Source organism: Drosophila albomicans, chromosome 2L, assembly GCF_009650485.2.
Source record: "Drosophila albomicans strain 15112-1751.03 chromosome 2L, ASM965048v2, whole genome shotgun sequence".
Taxonomy (NCBI): Eukaryota; Metazoa; Arthropoda; class Insecta; order Diptera; family Drosophilidae; genus Drosophila; species Drosophila albomicans.
In genome coordinates, this window is record NC_047628.2 from 29710546 (window position 1) to 29732733 (window position 22188).

The window sequence follows — 22188 nt, forward strand, 5'->3', positions numbered from 1 at the left end:
TATTTACCGTAGATTCGATTACGTTTAATATTGGGAGAAACAAAGCTAGTGAATATTCAAACAATAATGAAGAGATCGACATGCACATATAATAAAATAAAAACAATTGAATTTCAGTCTCAAAAAGCGTGTTGCGCTGTGTACAAGTGCAAAATCCACTCAGCGACTCACCAACACATATGTAAGCACTTGCAAAAGCAGAGAGCAAAGACACCAATTAAATGTAAACACACTCACACGGACAGGCACGCACACATGCACATTGGATATATGAAATCAGCGCGACAAGTTTGTTGAGCTGCGGCGCATTTAAAAAGGGCATCAACAGTTAACAGTTAACCGTTTGAGTGAGTGAGTGCACAAACTGCAGTAAATCCAAAATATGGCTGACAAGAACTGTGCTGGGAATGTACTGAAGATTGCAGGCGCCATCATCTTGCCAAATGTTGGAGGCGTGGTGAATGGCAAAATAACACGCAATCACATAAAGAACTGGTACGAGCATCTGAATTTTCCTTCATTCCGACCACCCAACTGGCTGTTTGCACCCGTGTGGACTTCACTCTATGCGGGCATGGGCTACGGCTCTTACCTGGTTTGGCGCGATGGTGGCGGCTTCAGTGGGGAAGCACAGCTGCCGCTGATCGCATATGGAACTCAGCTGGCGCTCAATTGGGCGTGGACACCGATTTTCTTTGGCCAGCACAATATCAAGGGCGTGAGTTGCATTTAATTTTTTCACCGGTTTAATGAACATTTTCTTTATCTATTAATCCAATTGCAATGGCAATGTGTCATTCACAGGGACTTGTTGACATTGTCGCACTAACAGCGGCAGCCGGCGCTTGTGGCGTGCTCTTCTATCGTGTCAATAAAACGGCCGGTCTTTTGTTTGTACCCTACATGGCTTGGTTGGGCTTTGCGACAGCCTTGAACTACGCGATGTTGAAACTCAATCCCGAAAAGAAGGAGGAAAGAAGCGAACAGCCATCGACATCGTCAGCGGAGCGCAAGCAGAATTAATATTTATTTTCTTTTTTTTCAAATTGTGTTTTTATTTTCTCAATATAAAATTGTAATCGTCACAAAATATAATCAATTCGACATTATCGATAAACTGCAGTGCTGCATCTCTCTCATCGCAGTCTATCGATCAATTCTACTCTGCTTCGATCGTTGGTGTTTGAAAATGCATGCAATTAATTGGCGCCATCTTGCGGGGCAGTTGGTGCGGGGCTCGTTGGGGTGCCAGCCTTCGGGGAGGCAGCCTTGGGTGGCGAAGCAGCTGCCTTTGGCGACGGCGACGCCTTGGGAGAGGACTGCGAGTTGGGCGTATTTGCTGGTGTCTTGGGCTTGCCTTCATTCTGCTTTTGCTGCTGCGGTTTATTCTGAGCAGCTGGCTGTTGCTTTGGAGGCGATGCCTTGTTGCCCTTGCCCTGCTGCTGCTGTTGTTGTTGGTTGGGTTTTGCTCCAGCTGGCTTGGCATTAGCTGCCTCTGGTTTGGCTGCCACGGCAGGCTTGGCGGTTGCCTGTTTCTGCTGCTGCTGTGGTGCGGATTTGTTGCCTCCAGCATTCGCTTGTGGCTGCTTCTGAGCTTGTTGCTGCTGCTGTGGCTGTTGTTGTTGGGGTTGTTGCTGAGGTTGCTGCTGCTGTTGAGCTGATTGCTGCTGCTGCTGTTGAGCTGGTTGCTGCTGCTGTTGAGCTGGTTGCTGCTGCTGCTGAGCTGGTTGCTTCTGAGCTTGCTGCTGTTGCTGTTGTGATTGCTTCTGAGGCTGCTGCTGTTGCTGCTTCTGAGGTTGTTGCTGCTGCTGCTGAGCGGGTTGCTTTTGACCCTGCTGCTGCTGTGGTTGTTGTTTTTGTGCTTGCTGTTGAGACTGCTTTGGAGCCTGTTGTTGCTGCTGTGCCTGTTTCTGACCCTGTTGCTGCTGTGGTTGCTTCTGTTGTTGCTGCTGCTGCTTTGGCTTCTGAGCTTGTTCCTGTTTCTTGACGCCGGCTGCATTCGTTTGTTTCTGAGCTGCTGGAGCGGCTGGTTTCGCTTGATGTTGCTCAGTTGGCTTAGATTCAGATGCAGGCTTCTGCTCAGTAGCAGGTGGAGTTGCTTGCTTTGGCTCAGCAGCTGGTGGAGTTGCTTGCTTTGGCTCAGCAGCTGGTGGCGTGGCTTGCTTCTGCTCGGCAGCTGGTGGAGTGGCTTGCTTCGGCTCAGCAGCTGGTGGCGTGGCTTGCTTCACAGGTGGCGGAGTCACCTGCTTCGGTGCAGCCTCTTTGGGCTGTTGTTGAGCTGGCGACTTCTCTTCTGACTTCTTTTCCGGCTCTGCAGGCTTCGCAGCTGCTGGCGCTGGAGTCTGCTGCACCTTTGGCTGTTCGGCGGGTGGAGTAGCTTGCTTGGCAGGTGGAGGCGTTACTTGCTTAGGTGCGTCCTGCTTGGCTGGTTGAGCAGCGCCCTGTGGAGCAACTGCTTCCGGTTGTTTAGCAGCTGGAGCGGCAGCTGGTGCAGCGGCCACAACTGGTGTTGGAGTTGGGGATTTGGCCTTTGTTTGAGCTGGTGCTGCTGGCTTCAATTCAGCAGCTGGCTTGGCTGCAGTTGGGGCAGCTGCAGCCTCTTTTTTGGCATCATTTTGATCAGCTTGAGCTGGCTTCTGTTCTGCTTTGATAGGAGGAGTCACAGGAGCCGTCTTTTCTATATTGGCTGGTGCTGCAGCTGGCTTCTGTTGCGGTTGAACTGGAGTTGGAACTGGAGCAGCAGCTTCCTTCTTTTCAACCTTCTGCTCGGATGCAAGAGATCCAGTTGCTGGAGTTGTTGCTACTGGAGCTGCAACTTCTTTCTTCTCAGCCTTCGCTTCAGGCTTGGCTTGAGTTGCTGCTGGCTTCTGTTCAGAAGTTTTTTCGATGGGTTTTTCTTTCTGCTCAACTGGAGCTGCCTTTGGTGGCTCGGCAGCTACAATTTGAGCCAAAGTCTGCACAGCAGGCGGTGTCTGAGCCTTTGCGGGAGTTGCAGCGGCTGGAGCCGCGGGTTTGTCTGCTTGTGGTGAAGTCTTTTGCTCCACTGGCTTCGGTTGCTCCTTCTTTGGCTCAGCCGCTTTTTGTGGCTCAGCTACCTTTTGCGGCTCCGCTGCCTTTGGAGGTTCTACAGCAGTCTCTTGCTTCGCTAATCCACTTGGAATTGGAGTTGCTGCCTTGGGCTGTGCATCGCCTGGTGTCTTATTAATGTTGGCCTTGTCATTGGTGTTATCCGGTTCATTCTTCTTGGACTCCTTCTTATTGTCTTGTTTTCCCTTTTGAGATGAATTGTTTGCCTTCTTAGCTGCTTCATTTTGTTTAGTCTCGGGTTGTTGTTGTTGCTGCTGTTGTTGGTTCTTCTTGCGATCCTGTTTGGCTTGCTGTTGCTGCTGTTGTTGAGGCTGCTTGTTGTCCGCTTTGTTTGCTTTTTTGGCATCCTTGATTGGCTGTTCCTGTTTCTTTTCCGTCTTGGTTTGCTCCTGCTGTTTTGCCTCGGTTTTGGCCACTTCATCAAAGTCACCAACCAGCAACGGCACCTCATCGTCTTCCTCGGAAATCTTAGCATCATTTCCAGCACCTTCAGCAGTCTGTTGGTTGTTTGACATCGAGTTAGCATACATGCGCAATTGGACAACAGTTTCCTGGCCCAATTGAGGCAAGATCTCGGGCAACATTTCAACAATCTTCTTGGTCTCGCCATGGCCAGTAACAGCAAAGGTATTGGCTGAGAGCGAGGCTTGCGCCTTGGGGTTATTAAAGTGTATAACTGTGAGGTCATCTTTAATGATATTGACCTCCTCAATGCCGGGTATGGTGCTCACAGAGAGTTTCTTCAGCGAGCTCTGCAACTTCTTATCATCGGTGGCAGCTGTCTGGTGCATAACCTTCTTCTTGCGACGTGGTGTTCCCTTGCCACCGATGCGCACCTGCGCCTGCAGCCTTTTTAGCTTCTCCACATTCATGGTGCCAAGCGATATTTTCACTACAATTGAAATTGATCCATATATATTATTCAGATTTAGATACAGATATAGAAATATCAATGTGCATATATGTATTACATAAAATAGGCAGTCCAAGAGAGAAATTACCTCAGAATATTTTCACAACGAAGACGACGATGAAGACGACAATGTGCAACTCCACGGGCGAAATACGAAATGCGAATGCGAATAAATGCAGCCAGGCAACCGATCCACAGCACGACCCAACGAGACGAAGGCAGCGCTGCTTTTATTAATAACGCCTCGGCTCGCAAACTGCGAATTTCTCTCGCCTTTTTGCCTGCCTGCCTGTTTTATTTTTGTGTGGCACTTTTTGCATTTTTGTTTTTTTGAATACGCCTCGCAAAAACTCAAAATAACAAGCAAAAGAACAGAAAAACATACAAATAATGTCGCGGATGCTCTATAAATAGCCTCGCACATCTTTACCACGCCTTCTGATGCTTCTTGTGCTTCTTCTGCCAGTGATTGAGTTCTGTGTGCCGCATCAACTCAACTCGGCGTGTGGCTGCCTTGTTGTCGTGCCAAGCACAAAAAGCCAGAGGGAAATACAAAACATACAACCGAGAACTAAGATCGCCGGCTGCTTCGGCTGTTGAACTATTGACGAAGCGGCGCTAGAGGCGCCAGAGGGGGAGGCAGTGTCTTCTCAAAAATAGAAAGTCATTAACTCACGTACAGTTCAACTTATGCTCTAGCTACAGATTGTGTGTGTACACAAGGAAGAGAGCCAAGACTTCTAAATTCTCATTAGCAATTAAATCATGACCTCAAACTATTATTTGACTGCCTAAGATACAAAATTTGAGTAACATTTATACGGGACCAGCCTCCTTTTTTAGTACAAGTCATATATAACTAAGTTTTGTCCTCATTCTAACTTGTACAATCTGAATCCTTACTGCGTAGCTGCCCACAAGTCTCAGCCTGCAGGTTTTCCGTTAGTCAGCCGAAATGGTGTAATATGTATATATTAGTTTACTATATTTATAATTAGTACATATAATACATATTATATGATAAGCTTTTAGAACATAAATAACTGAATAAACACAAACACAAACACAAAGTTCATAAACTCACCTAACTTTTTGACTAATAATAATAACTATGCGATATTAATGTCAATTATTGAAAATCAGCATCTCCGAAAAGATGATTTGCAAATTCGTAAATATTCTTGAAACCAGGATAATCGCAAGCGTCGTAGAGTCGTTGATGCATTTCCAGCTCCCTTTCGATATGCGGTTGAAGAGCTGTGTATTTTTTTTCCTCTGCCTCCAGCTCGGCCAGCGTAGCCATGTTCTAAAGGCAAGAAATTGAGCATTGAATGGAATTTGAACTTTTAGTATACATTGAATAAAAACTGAACTTTTAGTACTTATAGTCCAGCACTTACTTCACGATATCGCTCTTTTAGTTCTTCCAACCGTGCGGCCCTTGCTTCCTCTTCCTCGCTGGAAAATTGCTTTTCCAGTTCGAAGTCTTTGATGAGTAGGACATGCGGCGGCACATTAAATATTTCCTTGTCCATCTCACTTAGTTGATCGAGCTTCGATTGACAACCTTCTTGCATGAGACGCATTACAGTGTCTTTCTGCTGCGCCAGCACCTCAGATGTGGCGGGGCTTTCTATCTTCTTGACGGTCAAATCAACAGCTCGCTTAATAAGCGACTTTACCAAGTGGTCGCCTGGAATATGCACTTTGCAGTTTAGTTTTGGTATATTATGTAAGTAATTGCAGCTTACGTTCGGCAGAAATTTGTTCGGGAGTAAAATTGAAGAACTCCATGGTATACGTGCTATGATTTAAGTCCATTTTGCACAAGTTCCACTTTTTTCACAAACAATTTTCAAACAAGATGATGCCACAATTGCGCGTACTGATTGAAATAAGAAGCAGACGCAATCGACAACAGTAATCGATATATGCCACAGTAAAATCAATGTGACCAGCAAGATTGCTTGCGATAAAATTGATTTAGTTTGAATGTGTGCGGGAAGTGGATAAAATTAAATTAGATTTTTTTACTTATCGTCATTATTACACATTAAATTTAAAACTGATTGTTTATATTTGTATGCCTGATTAAATGACCGATAACAATTATCGTGATGTGCAATCATTGCACTCCAAGACCAGAATTGTGTGACCAGCATTGTGAGCGATAAAGTTGTTTATATTTAAAATGTGTTTTGGAAAAGCATTTAATTTAATAACACTTAGTAATTGTTATTATTGTTGTTACTATTTTTTGATGAAAATAATAATATAAATATCATTGGAGATAAATTGATACTTACATTAAAATCCCAGTAAGAGGAACTAATTTCCAGCTGATTTGTCATGTAAACACATTTTGTTATTGTACGGACCACATGGTGCATTGTTATTGTTATTAAGTTCGTAAGTTGTGTGAAGTACACAAAAAGCATAATTAACGCATTCTTTTTGCGATGCTGCTACGGAAATGTGCCTTGGGTGGCTTTCGAGCCTTGCTCTGCCGCACATACACCCAGAATCAAAAGCACATTGTTGTGCATCCGGAGATTCGTCAAGCGCTGTCGCAAAAGCAACCAATTGTTGCACTGGAGTCGACAATCATTACCCACGGAATGCCGGTACCGCAGAATGTGGAAACCGCACTCCAAGTAGAGGAAATGGTGCGTCAAAACGGCGCTGTTCCAGCCACCATTGGCATCATTGATGGCTGCATCAAAGTTGGCCTCACACAGGAGGAGCTAATGAAGCTGGCGCACAAACCACGGGAACAGGTAATCAAATGCTCTCGACGGGATCTGCCCTATGTGGTGGCGGCGCAACAAAGTGGCGGCACTACAGTCGCCGCTACCATGATTGTGGCTCATCAGGTGGGCATTCCAATTTTTGCCACTGGCGGCATTGGAGGTGTGCATCGCGAGGGTCATGTGACGATGGATGTCTCAGCTGATCTAGTCGAGTTGGGACGTACTCCTGTCGCCGTCGTCTGCAGCGGTGTCAAGTCCATTTTGGACATTCCTCGTACTCTCGAGTACCTAGAGACGCAGGGCGTCTGCGTCGCGAGCTACGCGAGTATGGGTGGAGTGTTCCCCGACTTCTACACACGTGACAGTGGCTGTAAGGTACCCTATAACTTGGAGACAGCTGCAGATGCTGCCCGACTACTGCGTGCCTGGCGAGAGTTGGATTTACAGTCTGGCGTCTTGATTGGCGTCCCGATACCCGAGGAGTTTGCTGCTGATAAGTCGGCTATTGATGCTGCCATTGAGCAGGCCAACGCAGAGGCACAGGCGCAAGGAGTTAGCGGCAAGGAGGTGACCCCTTTCCTGCTCTCGCACATCGCAGGCATAACAAAAGGACGCAGCCTACAGGCGAACATTGCGTTGATCAAGAACAACGCAGCTGTCGCGGCACAGATTGCCTCCGCTTGGGTGGCAGGAAATGGTCATCAATGTGGCGACAGCAGAGAGCCGAAGAAGAAACCTGTGGTAGTGGGTGCCTCCATTCTGGATCTCTCGTTTAGAGTGAAGGATATGCATGGCCTGCATCTGGATGGCGCTACATATAAGTCAGTAGCAAAGCATGCAGCTGGCGGCGTGGGACGGAACATTGCCGAAGGCATCTACAAGCTGTATGGCGAGGTGAATCTAATCTCCGCTGTGGGCAACGATCACTTTGCTCAGATGCTGAGGCAGCTGATGCCAGCTGCGTTGCAAAGCAATCTCATTGTGGATGCGCAGCATGCAACTTCACTATGCTCAGTGATCTTTGATCGATTGGGCGATTGCAAGCTAATCTTAGGCGATATGGATGTGCATGACAGTATCACTACTGCAGCATTGAAAGCCAAGTCGGAGTTGTTCAGCCAGGCGCCACTCATCGTCATGGATAGCAATCTCTCGGAGCAGGCCATGTCGAGTACTTTGCAACTGGCTCAACAATTCCAGGTGCCTGTGTTCTTTGAGCCCACCGATATGTTTATAGCTGGCAAGCCATTTAAGCTGCCAGCTGAGCTGACTCAGCACATACGCCTTCTTAAGCCAAATTTGCACGAGTTGAAGACCATTGTGGAGGCAATTACTGGGCAGGCTGTGAAACACCAACCGGACACGAAGCAAGAGCAATCAGAACTGCTGAAGCAGACTAAAGGGCTGCTGCGACAGATCGACACGCGCTTCAACTGCATCATTGCCACGTTGGGCAACCACGGTGTGCTGCTGAGCATACGCTCTGATGCTGAAACCGATCCCAGCAAGCTGCTCTCACTCTCGCCCAGCGGTGAGCATACAACGCTCTTCTACGCACCGCCTAAGCTGCAGCACATTGTTAATGTCTCCGGTGCAGGCGACAGTTTCTGTGCCGGCTTTATCACAGCGCTGCTGAAGCAGTGCCACACGCTGGACGAATGTGTGGCCACTGGATTCGCATCTGCAGAGCGAGCGCTGCTGTCAGAGTCCGCAGTGCCAGACAGTTATATTAAAGAAGGCGACAACTTTGAGAGTTACTTCCAGCAGATTGAAGAAAAGATGCAGCGAAAGCGCATTTAGACAAGGACATGGACCAAGAGTTCCACTCAGGGTTTTCACTTTATTGTTAGTAGTATATGTAAATCGATGCATTTTGTGTAGCTCATCAATGGGCCCAGCTGAAAAGTTTTTAATAAATGAGATTTTTATAGAGATTGCTGATGAAATTTATGGCAAACTTACAGCTTTATCACTTTGTCCTTGCCGCCGGAGGCGACTCTGGAACCATCGGGCGCCCAGTCGACGCCAAACACTTCGTCCGCATGTCCAGGCAGCTCCTGCGCCAGCTTCTTGCTCTGCACGCTCCAAACTGCAATGGGGAAACGTTAACAATAGCTCAAAATAAGCAAAGAAGTGAATTACCCTTCAAAGTGGAGTCCTTGCTGCCGGAGACTATTAGTCGCGAATCCGCTGACCAGGCGAGCGTATAGACGGCCTGCACATGACCGCGGAATGTGGCTATAAACTGACCATCGTGCGCACGCCAAAGTCGCACGGATTTGTCGAACGAGGCCGAGGCAATAAGCTTCACATCTGGCGAGTACTTGACATCGTTCACAACATTCTGATGGCCAGTCATGCGCTCCACGCACTTGTTCTGATTGTTGCGCCACAAGTACAAAGTGTTGTCATCCGAGCATGAGACGAGCGACTCCACTTCATCTGGACAAACGGCTTGGTAACGCTTCAAAGCAGCAGCAGTCAACTCCTCAGCTAAAAAGATTTAATAATTAGCTAGCTACCTCGATATTTGTATAGAATAGTTTTTACTGCTTAGGTTGAGGTACCCCTTGATGCGATCCTTCACTGGCTGGAAGGGTCCAGTACGCAGCACGTAGTCGGTGCTCAGTGCTATATTGTTCACCCAGTGCGCGTGGCCAGAGAACGTGCGACACAAGATGCCATCAGCAGCGCGCCACATCTTCACAGTCCGATCTTTGGACGAGGTATACAACATGCCGGCACCACCCCAGCGCACGGCTGTAACAGCATTCGTGTGGCCAGCAATGTTGAGCAGGCACTGACCCAGCTTGACATCCCATATACGACAATCGCCATCACTGCTCGCCGATGCCAGCTTGCGGCACTCTGGATTCTGATGATAAGGCTCCCAACTCAGTCCATTGATGTGCTTCTTGTGACCGCTGAGCGTACGTCCCACTTGCTGGCCTGTCTCCGGGTCCCAGATGATAATGTTACCTGCCTTGCAGGCACTGGCCAAGCGTTTGCCGTCAGGCGCCCAAGCGACGCAGAGCACCCATTGTTTGTGGCCAGTGCAAGTGAAGTGTGGTGTCTCTGTGTTGAGATCCCAGAGGCGCACGGTCGTGTCGCCGCTGCCACTGGCCAGATGTGCGCCATTGGGACTGAAATGCAGCGATACAATAGCCTCTGCATGGCCAGGCATAGAGCTGGTACATCTGGTGACAGGACGCACTTTGAACACGGCCTGTGGCTGGTACACAATGTCAATGACATTCTCGGTGTCCACGGTCGCAAGGTCGAGTGTGTCCTCCAGTGACTTTTTGATCTCATCGTCGCCGACGAAGAACAAATAAGGCGTCGTTTCCTCGTTCTTCAGCAACGCATTGCAAATAAGACCCAGCTGTTGTGTTGTGATGCCCGAGGGCAAATCTATGGGTGGTCCCGCTTCCTCGCCGGTTTCCGATATGAGACGCGCTTGCAGCGTGTGTGGCACTACAATTTGTTCGGGTTCCGCTTCCATTTTCTGTTTTTTTGCCAACATTTTGCGTAGCAGTTGTAAGAAACACACGCACAACAACAAACAACACGTGCTCGAAATAGCGATGGCAAAGACAACGATAGCATCGTTGATACGATACTTTTACTTGCAGTAGCGATAGCCGCTCATCGATGCGCGTAGCTCGCACTCTCCACTAGTGTTGGTTATGTCGCTTAGGCAAAGCCGCTTTGCAATACTGTCGCACAAGTTTTTCATGTACGCGTTTTTCATACGTTTGTTGACGACAAATTGATAAAAATGGAAAATATACCGCGTACTCATGAAGGTAAGTGACAAATGCAATTCGCTCATGGTGCAGAGACTGTTTTTCACGGTTGGTGTACAATTAGGTGGCGCTGAGACCTCAATTTGCGGCTCCTTTCACATTGTTGGTGTTCTACTCTCAACGTTCTGCGTGCCAAAAGAAAATCAATGTTGATGTTAATGTTAATCACAATTAATTTGCATTCGCAGATATTGAGGCGCAAATCTCGGACATTCAAGCTAAGAAAACCGAGTTGGCAAAGACCAATGCCGCAGCAGCAGGTGTAGGCTTGCTGGATAGCGGCGGCTTCTTCGACACCGATCTCTATGACGATGAGGCGGCGGTGGGGAAAGGGGCAAAGGGTCGGTATGAGGGCTACAACACATCGATAGCAGCAAACGATGATGAGGGTGATGAGGATGAAGAAGACGATGGCTTCCCCGTGCCACAGAAGCGCACAACCTACACGGCGCCCACCTCGGTGCTCAAGGATGTGACCCAGGGAAAGGAGGACATTGATCCGCTTGCAGATCGACGGCGTCCCACGATTGCTGATCGCGAGGATGAGTACAGACAGAAGCGGCGTCGCATCATCATCTCGCCAGATCGTGCTGATCCCTTCGCGGACGGCGGTAAAACCCCCGATGTGGGTTCTCGCACTTACACGGACATTATGCGAGAACAGATGCTCAAGGGCGAGGAGTCGGAACTGCGGCGCCGCATCATGGAGAAGTCCAAGGAGGGCACACTGGTGAAATCGGGATCGGCAAATGGCGAAGCGGCTGCAGCTGCTGCTAAGGAAGGCGGACGCAAGCGTGGCCGCTGGGATCAGACAGTGAGCGATAGCTTCATACCCGCTAAGGTGGCGGCAACACCGAGTAGTGCGGCTACGCCTACCTGGGAAGACGTGAGTAGTGAAAGGATAATTGGAAAAGGAGGCACTTTATATATAAACTATTTTTGCTTGCAGAAAACACCCGGCGATCATCGTTGGGACGAGACCCCTGGACATAAGGGTAGCGAGACGCCCGGCGCTACGCCAGGACTCGGCACACGCATCTGGGACGCCACACCGGCACATGCCATGACGCCGGGCCACGAGACGCCCGGCCACGAAAAGTCCGCACGCCGAAACCGCTGGGATGAGACACCAAAGACAGAGCGCGAGACGCCCGGACACAGTGGCTGGGCAGAGACCCCTAAACCAGATCGTACAGGCAGCTCTGCAAGCGACTCGGGCATCTCTGGCATCGAGTCCACACCCGGAGCCTCGAAGCGACGTTCACGCTGGGATGAAACACCATCAAATGCAACTCCTGCAATTACGCCAAGCAACGCGAGCGCCATGACACCCAGCATGACGCCACATGCCACACCAGGACATGCTACGCCGTTGCTGACGCCGGGAGGCAGCACACCCGTGGGAGTAAAAGCCATGGCCATGGCAACGCCCACGCCAGGCGCTTTGGCTGCGATGACACCAGAACAGCTGCAGGCGTATCGCTGGGAGAAGGAGATCGATGAACGCAACAGACCGTACACTGACGAAGAGTTGGATCAGGTATTCCCACCCGGCTACAAAATTCTGCCTCCGCCAGCGGGTTACGTGCCACTGCGCACACCAGGCCGTAAACTGATGGCCACGCCCACGCCGATAGCGGGCACACCAGCTGGATTCTTTATTCAAGTGGAGGACAAGAATGCCAAGTTTATGGACAACCAGCCGAAGGGACAGAATCTTCCCTTTATGAAGCCCGAGGATGCGCAGTACTTTGACAAGCTGCTCGTCGATGTTAACGAGGATGCGCTGTCGCCCGAGGAACTGAAGGAGCGAAAGATCATGAAGCTGCTGCTCACTATTAAGAACGGTTCGCCGCCCATGCGCAAGTCCGCGTTGCGCCAGATGACAGACAAGGCTAGAGAATTCGGAGCTGGGCCACTTTTCAATCAAATTCTACCGCTGCTCATGTCACCTACACTGGAGGATCAGGAGCGTCATTTGCTGGTCAAGGTAATCGACCGCGTGCTCTACAAGTTGGATGACTTGGTGCGCCCGTTTGTGCACAAAATTCTTGTGGTTATTGAGCCGCTGCTGATCGACGAGGATTACTATGCGCGTATTGAAGGTCGCGAAATCATTTCGAATCTGGCCAAGGCAGCCGGATTAGCAACCATGATTTCCACCATGCGTCCCGACATTGACAACATTGATGAATACGTGCGAAACACGACAGCGCGTGCGTTTGCTGTTGTTGCTTCCGCCTTGGGCATTCCCTCGCTGCTGCCCTTCCTTAAGGCTGTGTGCAAATCGAAGAAGTCGTGGCAGGCGCGGCACACAGGAATCAAAATTGTTCAGCAGATTGCCATACTGATGGGTTGCGCCATCCTGCCGCATCTCAAGGCTCTCGTCGAGATCATCGAGCATGGATTGGTGGACGAACAGCAGAAGGTGCGCACCATCACGGCGTTGGCCATTGCTGCGCTTGCCGAGGCTGCCACGCCTTATGGTATCGAGTCCTTTGATTCGGTGCTGAAACCGCTGTGGAAGGGTATCAGAACACATCGTGGCAAGGGCTTGGCTGCCTTCCTGAAAGCCATTGGTTATCTGATTCCGCTTATGGACGCCGAGTACGCCAATTATTACACACGTGAGGTGATGTTGATTCTCATCCGTGAGTTCCAGTCGCCAGATGAGGAGATGAAGAAAATTGTACTCAAGGTGGTCAAACAGTGCTGTGCCACAGATGGTGTGGAGCCGCAGTACATCAAAGAGGAGATTCTGCCGCACTTTTTCAAGTTCTTCTGGAACCATCGCATGGCACTGGACAGGCGCAACTATCGCCAGCTGGTGGACACCACTGTGGAGATTGCCAACAAGGTGGGCACCTCAGAGATCATCAATCGTGTGGTCGACGATCTGAAGGACGAGAACGAACAGTATCGTAAGATGGTCATGGAGACCGTAGAGAAGATCATGGGCAATCTCGGAGCTGCGGACATTGACTCGCGACTTGAGGAACAGCTCATTGACGGCATCTTGTATGCGTTCCAGGAGCAGACCACCGAGGATGTGGTCATGTTGAATGGTTTCGGTACCATTGTCAATCAGTTGGGTAAGCGCGTCAAGCCCTATTTGCCACAGATTTGCGGTACCATTCTGTGGCGCTTGAACAACAAATCCGCCAAGGTGCGACAACAGGCGGCGGATTTGATCTCGCGCATTGCTGTGGTGATGAAGACCTGCCAGGAGGAGAAGCTGATGGGTCACTTGGGTGTAGTGCTTTATGAATACCTGGGCGAGGAGTATCCCGAGGTGCTGGGCAGCATCTTGGGCGCCTTGAAGGCTATTGTGAATGTTATTGGCATGACAAAGATGACGCCACCCATCAAGGACCTTTTGCCCCGCCTCACACCCATTCTGAAGAACAGACACGAAAAAGTGCAGGAGAATTGTATCGATCTCGTTGGTCGCATTGCTGATCGCGGCCCAGAGTATGTCTCCGCCAGAGAGTGGATGCGCATCTGTTTCGAGTTGTTGGAACTGCTCAAGGCGCATAAGAAGGCGATTCGTCGAGCCACAGTCAACACCTTTGGTTACATCGCTAAGGCCATTGGACCGCACGATGTGCTGGCGACACTGCTGAACAATCTCAAGGTGCAGGAGCGACAGAATCGCGTCTGCACCACCGTAGCCATTGCCATTGTCGCCGAGACTTGTCGCCCCTTCACTGTGCTCCCTGCATTGATGAACGAGTACCGAGTGCCCGAGTTGAATGTGCAGAACGGCGTGCTCAAGTCGTTGTCCTTCCTGTTCGAATACATTGGCGAGATGGGCAAGGATTACATCTATGCCGTGTGCCCGCTGCTCGAGGATGCGCTCATGGATCGCGACCTGGTGCATCGCCAGACTGCGTGCTCCGCCATCAAGCACATGTCGCTGGGCGTGTATGGCTTTGGCTGCGAGGATGCGCTGACCCATCTGCTCAACTATGTGTGGCCGAACATATTCGAGACATCGCCGCATCTGGTGCAGGCCTTCATGGACTCAGTGGATGGGCTGCGTGTCTCGCTGGGCTCCATCAAGATACTGCAGTACACACTGCAGGGTCTCTTCCATCCCGCTCGAAAGGTGCGCGACGTCTACTGGAAGATCTACAACTCGCTCTACATTGGTGGGCAGGATGCTCTCATTGCCGGCTATCCACGCATCACCAACGATCCCAAGAACCAGTACGAACGCTATGAGCTCGACTATACGCTCTAAGAGGCGTCCTTGGAGAGAGAGTGTGCTTAGATCGTAGTCTACAATAATTTTGATAAGTCGAGAGAATACACAAATATAACGCGAATGTACAAAATGAGTCTTTATTCTGCAATGTATTCTAGTGTAGTTCGTGGAGTTCGTTCAGTTGGGCAGCAGACACCCAAGGTAAATGCAACTTTATTTTAAATCATAACTTTTTGGTTAAGACACAAACCATAGCAAATACTTTAACCAGCGCTTATCGAAGACACGAACAATTAATACAAGTCTACGTCAATTCAAAGTACAAAGTAAATGAATTCTTGACCTGACCTTGTCCGTTCTTTCACATTTAATTAGACCATAAGTGAATTCATGCCCAGACATCTAAATGAGATGTAATAATATAACAAATTATTTAAAACATGGGCCATATTTCGTATTTTCCACTTATACGGCTGGCTAATTAATGCCTGGCGCAGTTGTTCTGTTCATCACAAAAATACAAATGTAAATTTAAATAAGTCACTAGAACTAGAAGTTTTTACATGCTTTATTTCCTCTACAAATGTTTAGTATAGGTATTTGACAGTCGAGCATACTTTCGACTTGCTTACTTATTATAAATACATTCTTCTGGTTTACCATTTCAGTTGGGAGTTTTGGTAATTGGAACTTGAATTTTGGCCACAAATAGTGAGCAATGCTTCTCTTTATTTTATTACCAGGTAATTGCTACGGGAAATACTTGATTACAATGACTGAAGTACTTGATCCACATCCGATCTGGCTTCAATCGGAGTCGGATTCGGAATCAAAGTCGAAGTTACTGAGTAACTCTTGCATTTTGGAACTTGCGTAATTGTTTAGTTTCTGCTTTTAATGACAGCTCTGCTGTGGACTAATCTTTTGGCTTAAAGTTAATACAAGTGTACGGTAATGAAGTGGGGTCTTGGTCCTTGGAGCAGCTCCAGCTGCAGCTGCTATCGTTGCAGCATCGACTCTACTATGTCGATGAGGCTCTGCAGCCCGAACATATAATTCTCATCGGGCTGTGCGTCGGCGGCGGGAAAGATGTGTGCAAAGTCTATGCAACGCACGCGAATCCATTGATCTGGTGGCTTAATGGCTGGAGTTGCTGGTGGCTCGTGATGGTAGCCATTCTGCTGGGAACTTGGGTTGCTCAGCCTGTCGAAGTCGTAGCAGATGAGCAGCGAGCTGGCGTAGAAGTGCAGCAGACGCTGTCGCTTGAACCAGCTGTGGATGCCGCGCAGCTGTCGCAACACTTCGCGGAGCAGCTGGCGAACATTCGCATATGATGGCTGGACGTTGAAGAAGAGAGCCAAGGCCTGGTGGAATCCCTCGACATTGAGACTTTTGCCGTAATCTCGTCCATGGCGAATGAGTATCGTCTTGCCACTAGGCTGTTCCTGCTGATACACCTGAAAACCGGGCAGACAGAGGCCTAGGTTCTGTTTGCACATCACATACTTTTGCTGCTCAATGGCGCGCTTGTGTGGCGACGACAGAGGATCCCAGGTGCGTTTGCCAATCTTCACATCCATCACACATGGCTTAGCCATGCCATGGGTCAGATCCTCGAGCTGTAGAAATGTGTGTTCGCGTTGATTCACCACCAGCTTCCGCTGGCCATAATAACGCGGCACGTGCTCTGCCAACGCTGCCAGCAGCGCGAGGTCATTGTCAGCAGCGTTTTCTGCTTTCCCCACATCCCCTACTGCAGCAGCAATTGTTGATTTCGCTGCTGCGAGTGACTCATAGAACTGTATCTCTCGGAGGCCGCATTCCGGTTTGCCCAGCGGCTTGAAAACGCGTCCCTCGCTTCTGCCTTCCTCGCTGCCCCCCACATCCTGTAGCAGTCCAACGGCGGCCGCGTTGCTCGCTTCGAATGTGTGTCCAGCCACCTGTGTTCCCAACTGTCGATACCCCAGGGGAACTGCAGGTGTCACCGCCGCCACCACGGCCACCATGCTCTCCTCCTGCTCCTTTTTGGCCATCGAGTCTGTCTTCGATTCGCACTCAAAATACAAACAGCAAACGGGCAATGGCAACAAAAACAGCGCAAAAACACAGAGCCAGTGTTGCAAAGCGACTGCTTGATAAAAATGCGAATTATTGCTGCTGTAGCAGCGCACGGCACGACAGCGAAACGCAATTGCAGCAACTGCTCTAATGTAATTAATTAGTTGATGTCCATTAGTCATACAGCTTGTTGTTGATTTGCTTATATTTGCTTTTGGCGGTAGTTTACGATCGTCGGGCAGTGTGACCGCTGTTTGACCGTTAAAATATACCAACTGGTTCAAAGTATAAAAATACCATTATGGTGTATGGCGCCGTATTGTAAATTATATAAATTTAATTAATTGCAGAATAGGCATGCGGATTTTTCAGTTTACTACAAATTGTATTTGCTCGGTAACTACAATGAAGAATTATGTGAATATTGTAAAGCAATGCGGTGTTTGGTGGCAGAAAACAAAAGTTGAAATATTTTGCAATAGGTAAATACTCTGTGTGCCATTAGCGCTGAAACAGATGGTTAGTGTTGTAAAGCAAGCAATGGGAAAATTATCGCTTTTGCAAGTTATCGTTATTGCAATCGGTAATGCAAGTGTGAGGAGTGGTTGTTTATGGCGTTGTTGCTGCTTTGCTCAATTTAAAGCAATATTTATCATTTTATTTGCTGTTAGTTTTCAAACAAGGTTGCAATCCCACTGCCAGCAGCCATGTTGCAAGCCTGGCACATCACAGTGCTGGCCCTGATGGCGTTCTATCTCTGTGGCCAAGGTAAATAAAATCCGCAGCCACACCTTAATGACACATTTGATGTTGACTCTTGAATTTGCTTCTACTTTGTAGTGCACTTTGCGGCTGGACTCGAGTGCTATGTGTGCTCCAATCAGACGGGGAACACGGAGAAGTGTCTGAACACGATCAAAACCTGCGAATCATTTGAGAATGTCTGCGGCACCGAGATTCGCTGGGGCAGCCAACCATATTTCTCAGAGGGAGCTTTGAAGCAATATTATGTGTCGAAGCGTTGCATGACCAAGGAACAGTGTCAGTCGAAGCGACGTCGCTACATGCAGCTCTACTGTACGCACATCTGGTACGAGGATTGGGCATGCAACGAGTGCTGCCAAGGCGACAGATGCAACTACTTTGTCATTGTAAGTTTTTTGGGCGTTGGCTGGCATCTGATTTGTGACTAGTTGATTAACCTATTTCCAATTGCAGAGTGGCGCAACGGAGCGTAGAAGCAGCTTGCTCACACTACTAGGAACGCTAGCGGGAGCTTGGCTACTCTTGCGGCGTGTCAGCACGCCCTAATCCTCAAGCAATTGATGCTAACTTAACGCACACATTCCACAAATTTATATTCAGAGGTAGTTAAGTAATTTTGTAATCATTCCACATAGTCTGTTGTATCAGTTCTGTGCCGTCCATTCGTCCCTAAGTAGTTGACACTGTTGTAGTGCCTTGTATAATGTTTAAGTACAGCAACTTCGAACTTTTTAAACCTTTAAATGCTGCTGCTCAAGTTTCCCTGTTGAATCTCGAATTGAGTGTTTAACTTGAGCAGGCAGCAGGTCTTCTTACTAATGATTAAGTGTCCTAACTTTGTGCCTTTTTGATACCTTTTATATACAACGAATTGGTCAGATCCTACTGCTGCTCAGAAGCTGTCAAATAGCTGCAGCTCTGAGCAGTCAGTAGCCTCCTTTTAGTTATTAGTAAATACTCTCGAATTGAAGCAATCTCTGACCCCTTTTGGGTCTTTTAACACACACACAACACACATATCTTTGGAGCCCAATAAAGCTGTATTTAAGACGCGATATTGTGCAATTTGCATTAAACATAAAACAAACATCATTTTGAATTGGAGTTAATTTGTGCAGAAGCAGCCGGCGGGCACGGTGACTGTCTTGAATTTCCACACCCAAGGCTCCGACATATCCTCGGCTATCCACAGCCTGGAGGAAGAGGCAGCTGTCTTGTCGGTAGTGAGTTCCAGCACCTTTACCTTGTACTCCAGCGGTTTGCAGTTGGAGCCCTGCGTGCATTTTGCATCACGCATTGGCGATTCGCAGACAGCGATCATCAGATAGCGAGGGTAAAATCTGCTACCCAAGTCCTTGAGATCGTTCTGCCGAGCAAAAGGAATCAATAAAAGCATAATGCGCAACACTGAGAGGAATCGAAACACACCCTAACCTTGCAGTCGCAACCGGCGGCGTGGACATCGTTGCGCTTGTTGGTCAGCAGATCCTCGTAGAAGTCGTTGTAGTACATGGCAGGCAGCTGGTAAGGCGTGAGCGTCGCTTCCATGGGATGAGCCGGGGCTGGGGTGCTCTGCACGAGGCCAAAGAGTGCGTTGAGCATTTTGGAGTTGTCAGCAGTCAGCTCGGCATCGCTATCCTCCACAACTGGCGACTGCTCGGCGCAGTCCATATAACGATTGCAGCGTTTGGGATGCGAGTTGCGAGCTGGCGGCTGCAGATCATCGTAGGCTGCAAAGCGATTCCCTCCTCCTCCATGGACGCTGACGACGAGGCAGCGCAGCGTCAGCGCTGCTAGCAAAGTGGCCATCTGCCATCTGCAGGTTATTCATAGTCCATAGAGTATTTGTTTATTGTCCACTCACCCATGGCATTGCTCGATGCTTTCTCGTGCAGAGTTTGGCTCGATGTGCGCCTTGCCCAGCGATGGCGACTACGCTTTTATAGCCGCGGGCAGCGAGGCTGGAACAATGGCGACTCTCGGCGACTCTCGGATTACCTTTTGTGTCCTGGCTTGTGTCCATTATGCTGCGTCACCTGGACAGCAGCTGAGTGCAAGAGAGTCCAGCATCTGGCAAACAAAGGGCTCAACTGTTGACACAATAACAAAGGCAGCTGGAGGAGGGGTGGGGGTGGGATGAAGTGGGGGTGGAGTGGAGAGGAGTGGGGACAGCTCGCCTCAAGTGTCAGCAAGTGAGTGTGGAGTGTGGCAATTCCCGACTATTTATAGCTCAGCCGAAAAAAGCGACAACCCAGTGACCCAGACATTTGCCACCCTCTTCCGACCAAGCGCTGCTATGAGCTCATGCTCTTGGACGCTTCGCTGACACGCTAGCACTAGCACCAGCACTAGCACTCGAAGTAGAAGCAGCCAAGTAGCCAACTAGCCAAATGGCAACTAGAGCTGAGCTCAGGTGCAGCGCTTTCGCTTTTGGTGGCCCGGGTCTTAGGGGGTGGCCACCAGTTGTGTGGCTTCCCGTGACGACGACGACGACGGCGACAACGCCGACGGAAAGTAAGCGAGCGCAATCCTCCAGTAGTCGTTGTCTACCTCAGTTCGTGGCCACAGTTCGAAGCGCGTTGTTTGCTGCGCACGCTGGGTTTGAATATTACAGTTTTACACGCACGGCGCGCGCCTCTCAAACTGTGCGAGCTCTTAAACTGCATGCGAGCGAAGTGGAGTAAGTGAGTGAGCGAGATAGCAAGCTGGTTGCAGTTAACTGACATCCTAGCGGGATAACTGGATGCTGACTGATAAACTGACTACAGTGGAAGATTTCCTGCGCTTACTTGGCGTTATTGTTGTGCAGTTTGAGACGCATTGAATCAGCTCGTTTTGCTTGTCAGCGGGGGAGGAAACCCCAAGAGTGCTGCGTCTCTTGTTGTTGCACGAAAATCGTTAAAAAACGCAGCCAAGCGCTGCGATTACAACTGCGACTATGTCACCACGCAGCAGCTAAATTCGACTAGCAGGAGAAGGAGAAGGAGGAGCTTTAGCTCAGGATACGCATGGACAAAGGCACAATGAAGCGCAAGCAGCGAAGATACAGGTATTCTAGAGGAATATTTTCTCCTCTCCAGAATGAACTCACTCTCTTTTGGAATTCCCTTCCAGAACCACTTTCAACACGCTTCAGCTGCAGGAACTGGAACGCGCCTTTCAGCGCACTCATTATCCGGACGTCTTCTTTCGCGAGGAGCTCGCGGTGCGCATTGAACTGACCGAGGCCAGAGTTCAAGTGTGGTTTCAGAACCGGCGTGCCAAGTGGCGCAAGCAGGAGAAGCTGGGTGGAGATTACAAGGAGGGAGGAGCGGGCTTAGACTTAGATGTCGCCTTTGATGACAGCGCTGTGCTGGGGCAGCTGGACAGCGCTCTGGGTAAGTTGTGTCTGCCGGTCTTCTTGAGGATTATCCCACTTAGTTGGCTGTTTAGTTCTTCCAGACACGCCGCCACAGTCTTCCAACTCGCTGGACAACGAGCTGAAGGCACCTTACGGCTCGGCGGGATTGTCGTCGCCGTCGCGTCTGTCGCCCAACATCTTTCTCAATCTCAACATTGATCACTTGGGGCTGGAACGCGGCGGCAGCGGGCTGTCCATGGAGTGGTCCACCTATCCGCCTGCGACGCAAACGGAGCAATCGCTTCCTCAACAGCAGCAGCCTCAAGACCAGGAGCAGCAACAGCATCAACTTCAACAGCACCAGCAGCAGGATCAGCACTTGGGTCATCAACAACAACAACAACACCAGGAGCAGCAGCAGCTGTGCCACTTGGATGCAGTGCAACATCAAGCGCTGGCCAGCGCCTTTGGCTCCTCGTTGGATTTGGACATAACCGACGGCTCCTCCGCCTATGACGAGATGAAGTTTCTCAGCGTCGATCAGTTCACGATCGACAGCTTTAAGGCGGACTGTATTCTGAGCATGGAGCACGCTTTATCGTTGGACGACAAGCAGCCCACGCTAACACCACATATCTCCAGTTCCGTCTCAGGCTTCAACGAGAGTCAATCCCATGACAATGGCGTTCTGCATTCATTGTGCCTCGACAGCATGGCCCTTGGCATGAATTCCTCCTCTTCCAATGCCTTCGGTGGCCTCTCGCTGCTTTCCGCCGCCCATGTGACAGACTCGGACACGGAGCCCAAGTCGCCGCCTTCGCTGCTCGTGCTGGACAAATCGCTGGCGCTGCCCTCTTTGAGTATTGGAGTCGATGGCATTGGGGATCTCGTTGAGCAACTGCAGCATCATCATCACCATCATCACGATGTGGGTGTCGTTGGAGTCACTGGTGATGTGGTCTAAACATAATGATAATGCGTATCTACCTAGGAGAATTCTAAGCTTAGTTAATCTTATTTCATATTCTCTCGACCATGCTTTTTTCTCTATGTACATAAGCTGTAAGGGAGACTTAAGATAATATAGATCAGGCAATTTGTGTATAAACTCAACTCTTTTTTTATTTATACCCCAGATACTTTTTCTGATGAAAAGAGTATTCGTTCTTTCTTCTGTGTCAAAGTTTTCTATCGAACTTGAAGTAAATTGTATCTGTACTTAGTTTATCTTTACTAGAAAATCATTGAGGGTTTATGAGTTA

At 49.3% G+C, this 22188-nt stretch overlaps 10 protein-coding genes across 11 annotated transcripts; 5 read left to right on the forward strand and 5 right to left on the reverse strand.

The window, feature by feature from the left end:
• The first annotated feature begins 303 nt into the window (after window positions 1–303).
• Window positions 304–1122, forward strand: LOC117566224 (translocator protein). Its single transcript, XM_034245770.2, has 2 exons — window positions 304–718; window positions 805–1122. Exons 1-2 carry the CDS (start codon window positions 383–385, stop codon window positions 1021–1023), a joined length of 555 nt encoding a protein of 184 aa, XP_034101661.1. The 5' UTR covers window positions 304–382; the 3' UTR covers window positions 1024–1122.
• Window positions 1030–3959, reverse strand: LOC117566222 (neurofilament heavy polypeptide). 2 transcript variants are annotated; one of them, XM_052002221.1, is made up of 2 exons: window positions 1739–3959; window positions 1030–1684 (listed from the first exon to the last, which is right to left on the reverse strand). In XM_052002221.1, the coding sequence occupies exons 1-2, from the start codon at window positions 3957–3959 to the stop codon at window positions 1200–1202; spliced, it is 2706 nt and encodes a 901-aa protein (XP_051858181.1). In that variant the 3' UTR covers window positions 1030–1199. The 2 variants fall into 2 exon arrangements, with proteins under 2 accessions (XP_051858181.1, XP_051858180.1); XM_052002220.1 differs by having other exon boundaries at window positions 1030–1705.
• Window positions 3960–5129: 1170 nt separating this feature from the next.
• Window positions 5130–5936, reverse strand: LOC117566225 (protein MIS12 homolog). The gene is made up of 3 exons (XM_034245771.2): window positions 5752–5936; window positions 5401–5693; window positions 5130–5306 (listed from the first exon to the last, which is right to left on the reverse strand). The coding sequence occupies exons 1-3, from the start codon at window positions 5819–5821 to the stop codon at window positions 5130–5132; spliced, it is 540 nt and encodes a 179-aa protein (XP_034101662.1). The 5' UTR covers window positions 5822–5936.
• A 262-nt stretch (window positions 5937–6198) lies between these two features.
• LOC117566216 (uncharacterized) lies at window positions 6199–8680 on the forward strand. The gene has a single exon (XM_034245760.2). The coding sequence runs from the start codon at window positions 6460–6462 to the stop codon at window positions 8548–8550; it is 2091 nt and encodes a 696-aa protein (XP_034101651.1). The 5' UTR covers window positions 6199–6459; the 3' UTR covers window positions 8551–8680.
• On the reverse strand, window positions 8546–10342 carry LOC117566218 (protein Notchless). The gene is made up of 4 exons (XM_034245762.2): window positions 9301–10342; window positions 8893–9243; window positions 8713–8839; window positions 8546–8648 (listed from the first exon to the last, which is right to left on the reverse strand). Exons 1-4 carry the CDS (start codon window positions 10271–10273, stop codon window positions 8636–8638), a joined length of 1464 nt encoding a protein of 487 aa, XP_034101653.1. The 5' UTR covers window positions 10274–10342; the 3' UTR covers window positions 8546–8635.
• Window positions 10343–10435: 93 nt separating this feature from the next.
• LOC117566215 (splicing factor 3B subunit 1) lies at window positions 10436–14884 on the forward strand. Its single transcript, XM_034245759.2, has 3 exons — window positions 10436–10556; window positions 10745–11442; window positions 11506–14884. Exons 1-3 carry the CDS (start codon window positions 10529–10531, stop codon window positions 14797–14799), a joined length of 4020 nt encoding a protein of 1339 aa, XP_034101650.1. The 5' UTR covers window positions 10436–10528; the 3' UTR covers window positions 14800–14884.
• Window positions 14885–14886: 2 nt separating this feature from the next.
• Window positions 14887–17012, reverse strand: LOC117566220 (inositol polyphosphate multikinase). The gene has a single exon (XM_034245764.2). It carries the CDS (start codon window positions 17001–17003, stop codon window positions 15762–15764), a length of 1242 nt encoding a protein of 413 aa, XP_034101655.1. The 5' UTR covers window positions 17004–17012; the 3' UTR covers window positions 14887–15761.
• A 382-nt stretch (window positions 17013–17394) lies between these two features.
• Window positions 17395–18652, forward strand: LOC117566227 (uncharacterized). Its single transcript, XM_034245773.2, has 3 exons — window positions 17395–17589; window positions 17662–17972; window positions 18040–18652. Exons 1-3 carry the CDS (start codon window positions 17529–17531, stop codon window positions 18130–18132), a joined length of 465 nt encoding a protein of 154 aa, XP_034101664.1. The 5' UTR covers window positions 17395–17528; the 3' UTR covers window positions 18133–18652.
• A 39-nt stretch (window positions 18653–18691) lies between these two features.
• LOC117566223 (uncharacterized) lies at window positions 18692–19327 on the reverse strand. Its single transcript, XM_034245769.2, has 2 exons — window positions 19021–19327; window positions 18692–18952 (listed from the first exon to the last, which is right to left on the reverse strand). The coding sequence occupies exons 1-2, from the start codon at window positions 19255–19257 to the stop codon at window positions 18692–18694; spliced, it is 498 nt and encodes a 165-aa protein (XP_034101660.2). The 5' UTR covers window positions 19258–19327.
• A 571-nt stretch (window positions 19328–19898) lies between these two features.
• On the forward strand, window positions 19899–22094 carry LOC117565540 (homeobox protein aristaless). Its single transcript, XM_034244684.2, has 3 exons — window positions 19899–20635; window positions 20701–20963; window positions 21019–22094. Exons 1-3 carry the CDS (start codon window positions 20595–20597, stop codon window positions 21888–21890), a joined length of 1176 nt encoding a protein of 391 aa, XP_034100575.1. The 5' UTR covers window positions 19899–20594; the 3' UTR covers window positions 21891–22094.
• Window positions 22095–22188: the final 94 nt, after the last annotated feature.

Coding starts and splice junctions, on each gene's coding strand:
- LOC117566224 (XM_034245770.2), top strand. CDS start 383: ATGGCTGACAAGAACTGTGCTGGGAATGTACTGAAGATTGCAGGCGCC. Junction 719..804: donor GCCAGCACAATATCAAGGGC/GTGAGTTGCATT, acceptor TGTCATTCACAG/GGACTTGTTGACATTGTCGC.
- LOC117566222 (XM_052002220.1), bottom strand. CDS start 3,959: ATGAATGTGGAGAAGCTAAAAAGGCTGCAGGCGCAGGTGCGCATCGGT. Junction 1,706..1,738: donor ACAACAGCAACAGCAGCAAG/CTCAGAAGCAAC, acceptor AGCAGCAGCAAC/CAGCTCAACAGCAGCAGCAA.
- LOC117566225 (XM_034245771.2), bottom strand. CDS start 5,821: ATGGACTTAAATCATAGCACGTATACCATGGAGTTCTTCAATTTTACT. Junction 5,694..5,751: donor CGAACAAATTTCTGCCGAAC/GTAAGCTGCAAT, acceptor TGCATATTCCAG/GCGACCACTTGGTAAAGTCG. Junction 5,307..5,400: donor TAAAAGAGCGATATCGTGAA/GTAAGTGCTGGA, acceptor TCTTGCCTTTAG/AACATGGCTACGCTGGCCGA.
- LOC117566216 (XM_034245760.2), top strand. CDS start 6,460: ATGCTGCTACGGAAATGTGCCTTGGGTGGCTTTCGAGCCTTGCTCTGC.
- LOC117566218 (XM_034245762.2), bottom strand. CDS start 10,273: ATGTTGGCAAAAAAACAGAAAATGGAAGCGGAACCCGAACAAATTGTA. Junction 9,244..9,300: donor GGGGTACCTCAACCTAAGCA/GTAAAAACTATT, acceptor AAATCTTTTTAG/CTGAGGAGTTGACTGCTGCT. Junction 8,840..8,892: donor CAAGGACTCCACTTTGAAGG/GTAATTCACTTC, acceptor TCCCCATTGCAG/TTTGGAGCGTGCAGAGCAAG.
- LOC117566215 (XM_034245759.2), top strand. CDS start 10,529: ATGGAAAATATACCGCGTACTCATGAAG. Junction 10,557..10,744: donor TATACCGCGTACTCATGAAG/GTAAGTGACAAA, acceptor TTGCATTCGCAG/ATATTGAGGCGCAAATCTCG. Junction 11,443..11,505: donor CTACGCCTACCTGGGAAGAC/GTGAGTAGTGAA, acceptor TTTTGCTTGCAG/AAAACACCCGGCGATCATCG.
- LOC117566220 (XM_034245764.2), bottom strand. CDS start 17,003: ATGACTAATGGACATCAACTAATTAATTACATTAGAGCAGTTGCTGCA.
- LOC117566227 (XM_034245773.2), top strand. CDS start 17,529: ATGTTGCAAGCCTGGCACATCACAGTGCTGGCCCTGATGGCGTTCTAT. Junction 17,590..17,661: donor GTTCTATCTCTGTGGCCAAG/GTAAATAAAATC, acceptor TCTACTTTGTAG/TGCACTTTGCGGCTGGACTC. Junction 17,973..18,039: donor GATGCAACTACTTTGTCATT/GTAAGTTTTTTG, acceptor TTCCAATTGCAG/AGTGGCGCAACGGAGCGTAG.
- LOC117566223 (XM_034245769.2), bottom strand. CDS start 19,257: ATGGACTGCGCCGAGCAGTCGCCAGTTGTGGAGGATAGCGATGCCGAG. Junction 18,953..19,020: donor CCGCCGGTTGCGACTGCAAG/GTTAGGGTGTGT, acceptor TTTGCTCGGCAG/AACGATCTCAAGGACTTGGG.
- LOC117565540 (XM_034244684.2), top strand. CDS start 20,595: ATGGACAAAGGCACAATGAAGCGCAAGCAGCGAAGATACAG. Junction 20,636..20,700: donor CGCAAGCAGCGAAGATACAG/GTATTCTAGAGG, acceptor ATTCCCTTCCAG/AACCACTTTCAACACGCTTC. Junction 20,964..21,018: donor GCAGCTGGACAGCGCTCTGG/GTAAGTTGTGTC, acceptor TTGGCTGTTTAG/TTCTTCCAGACACGCCGCCA.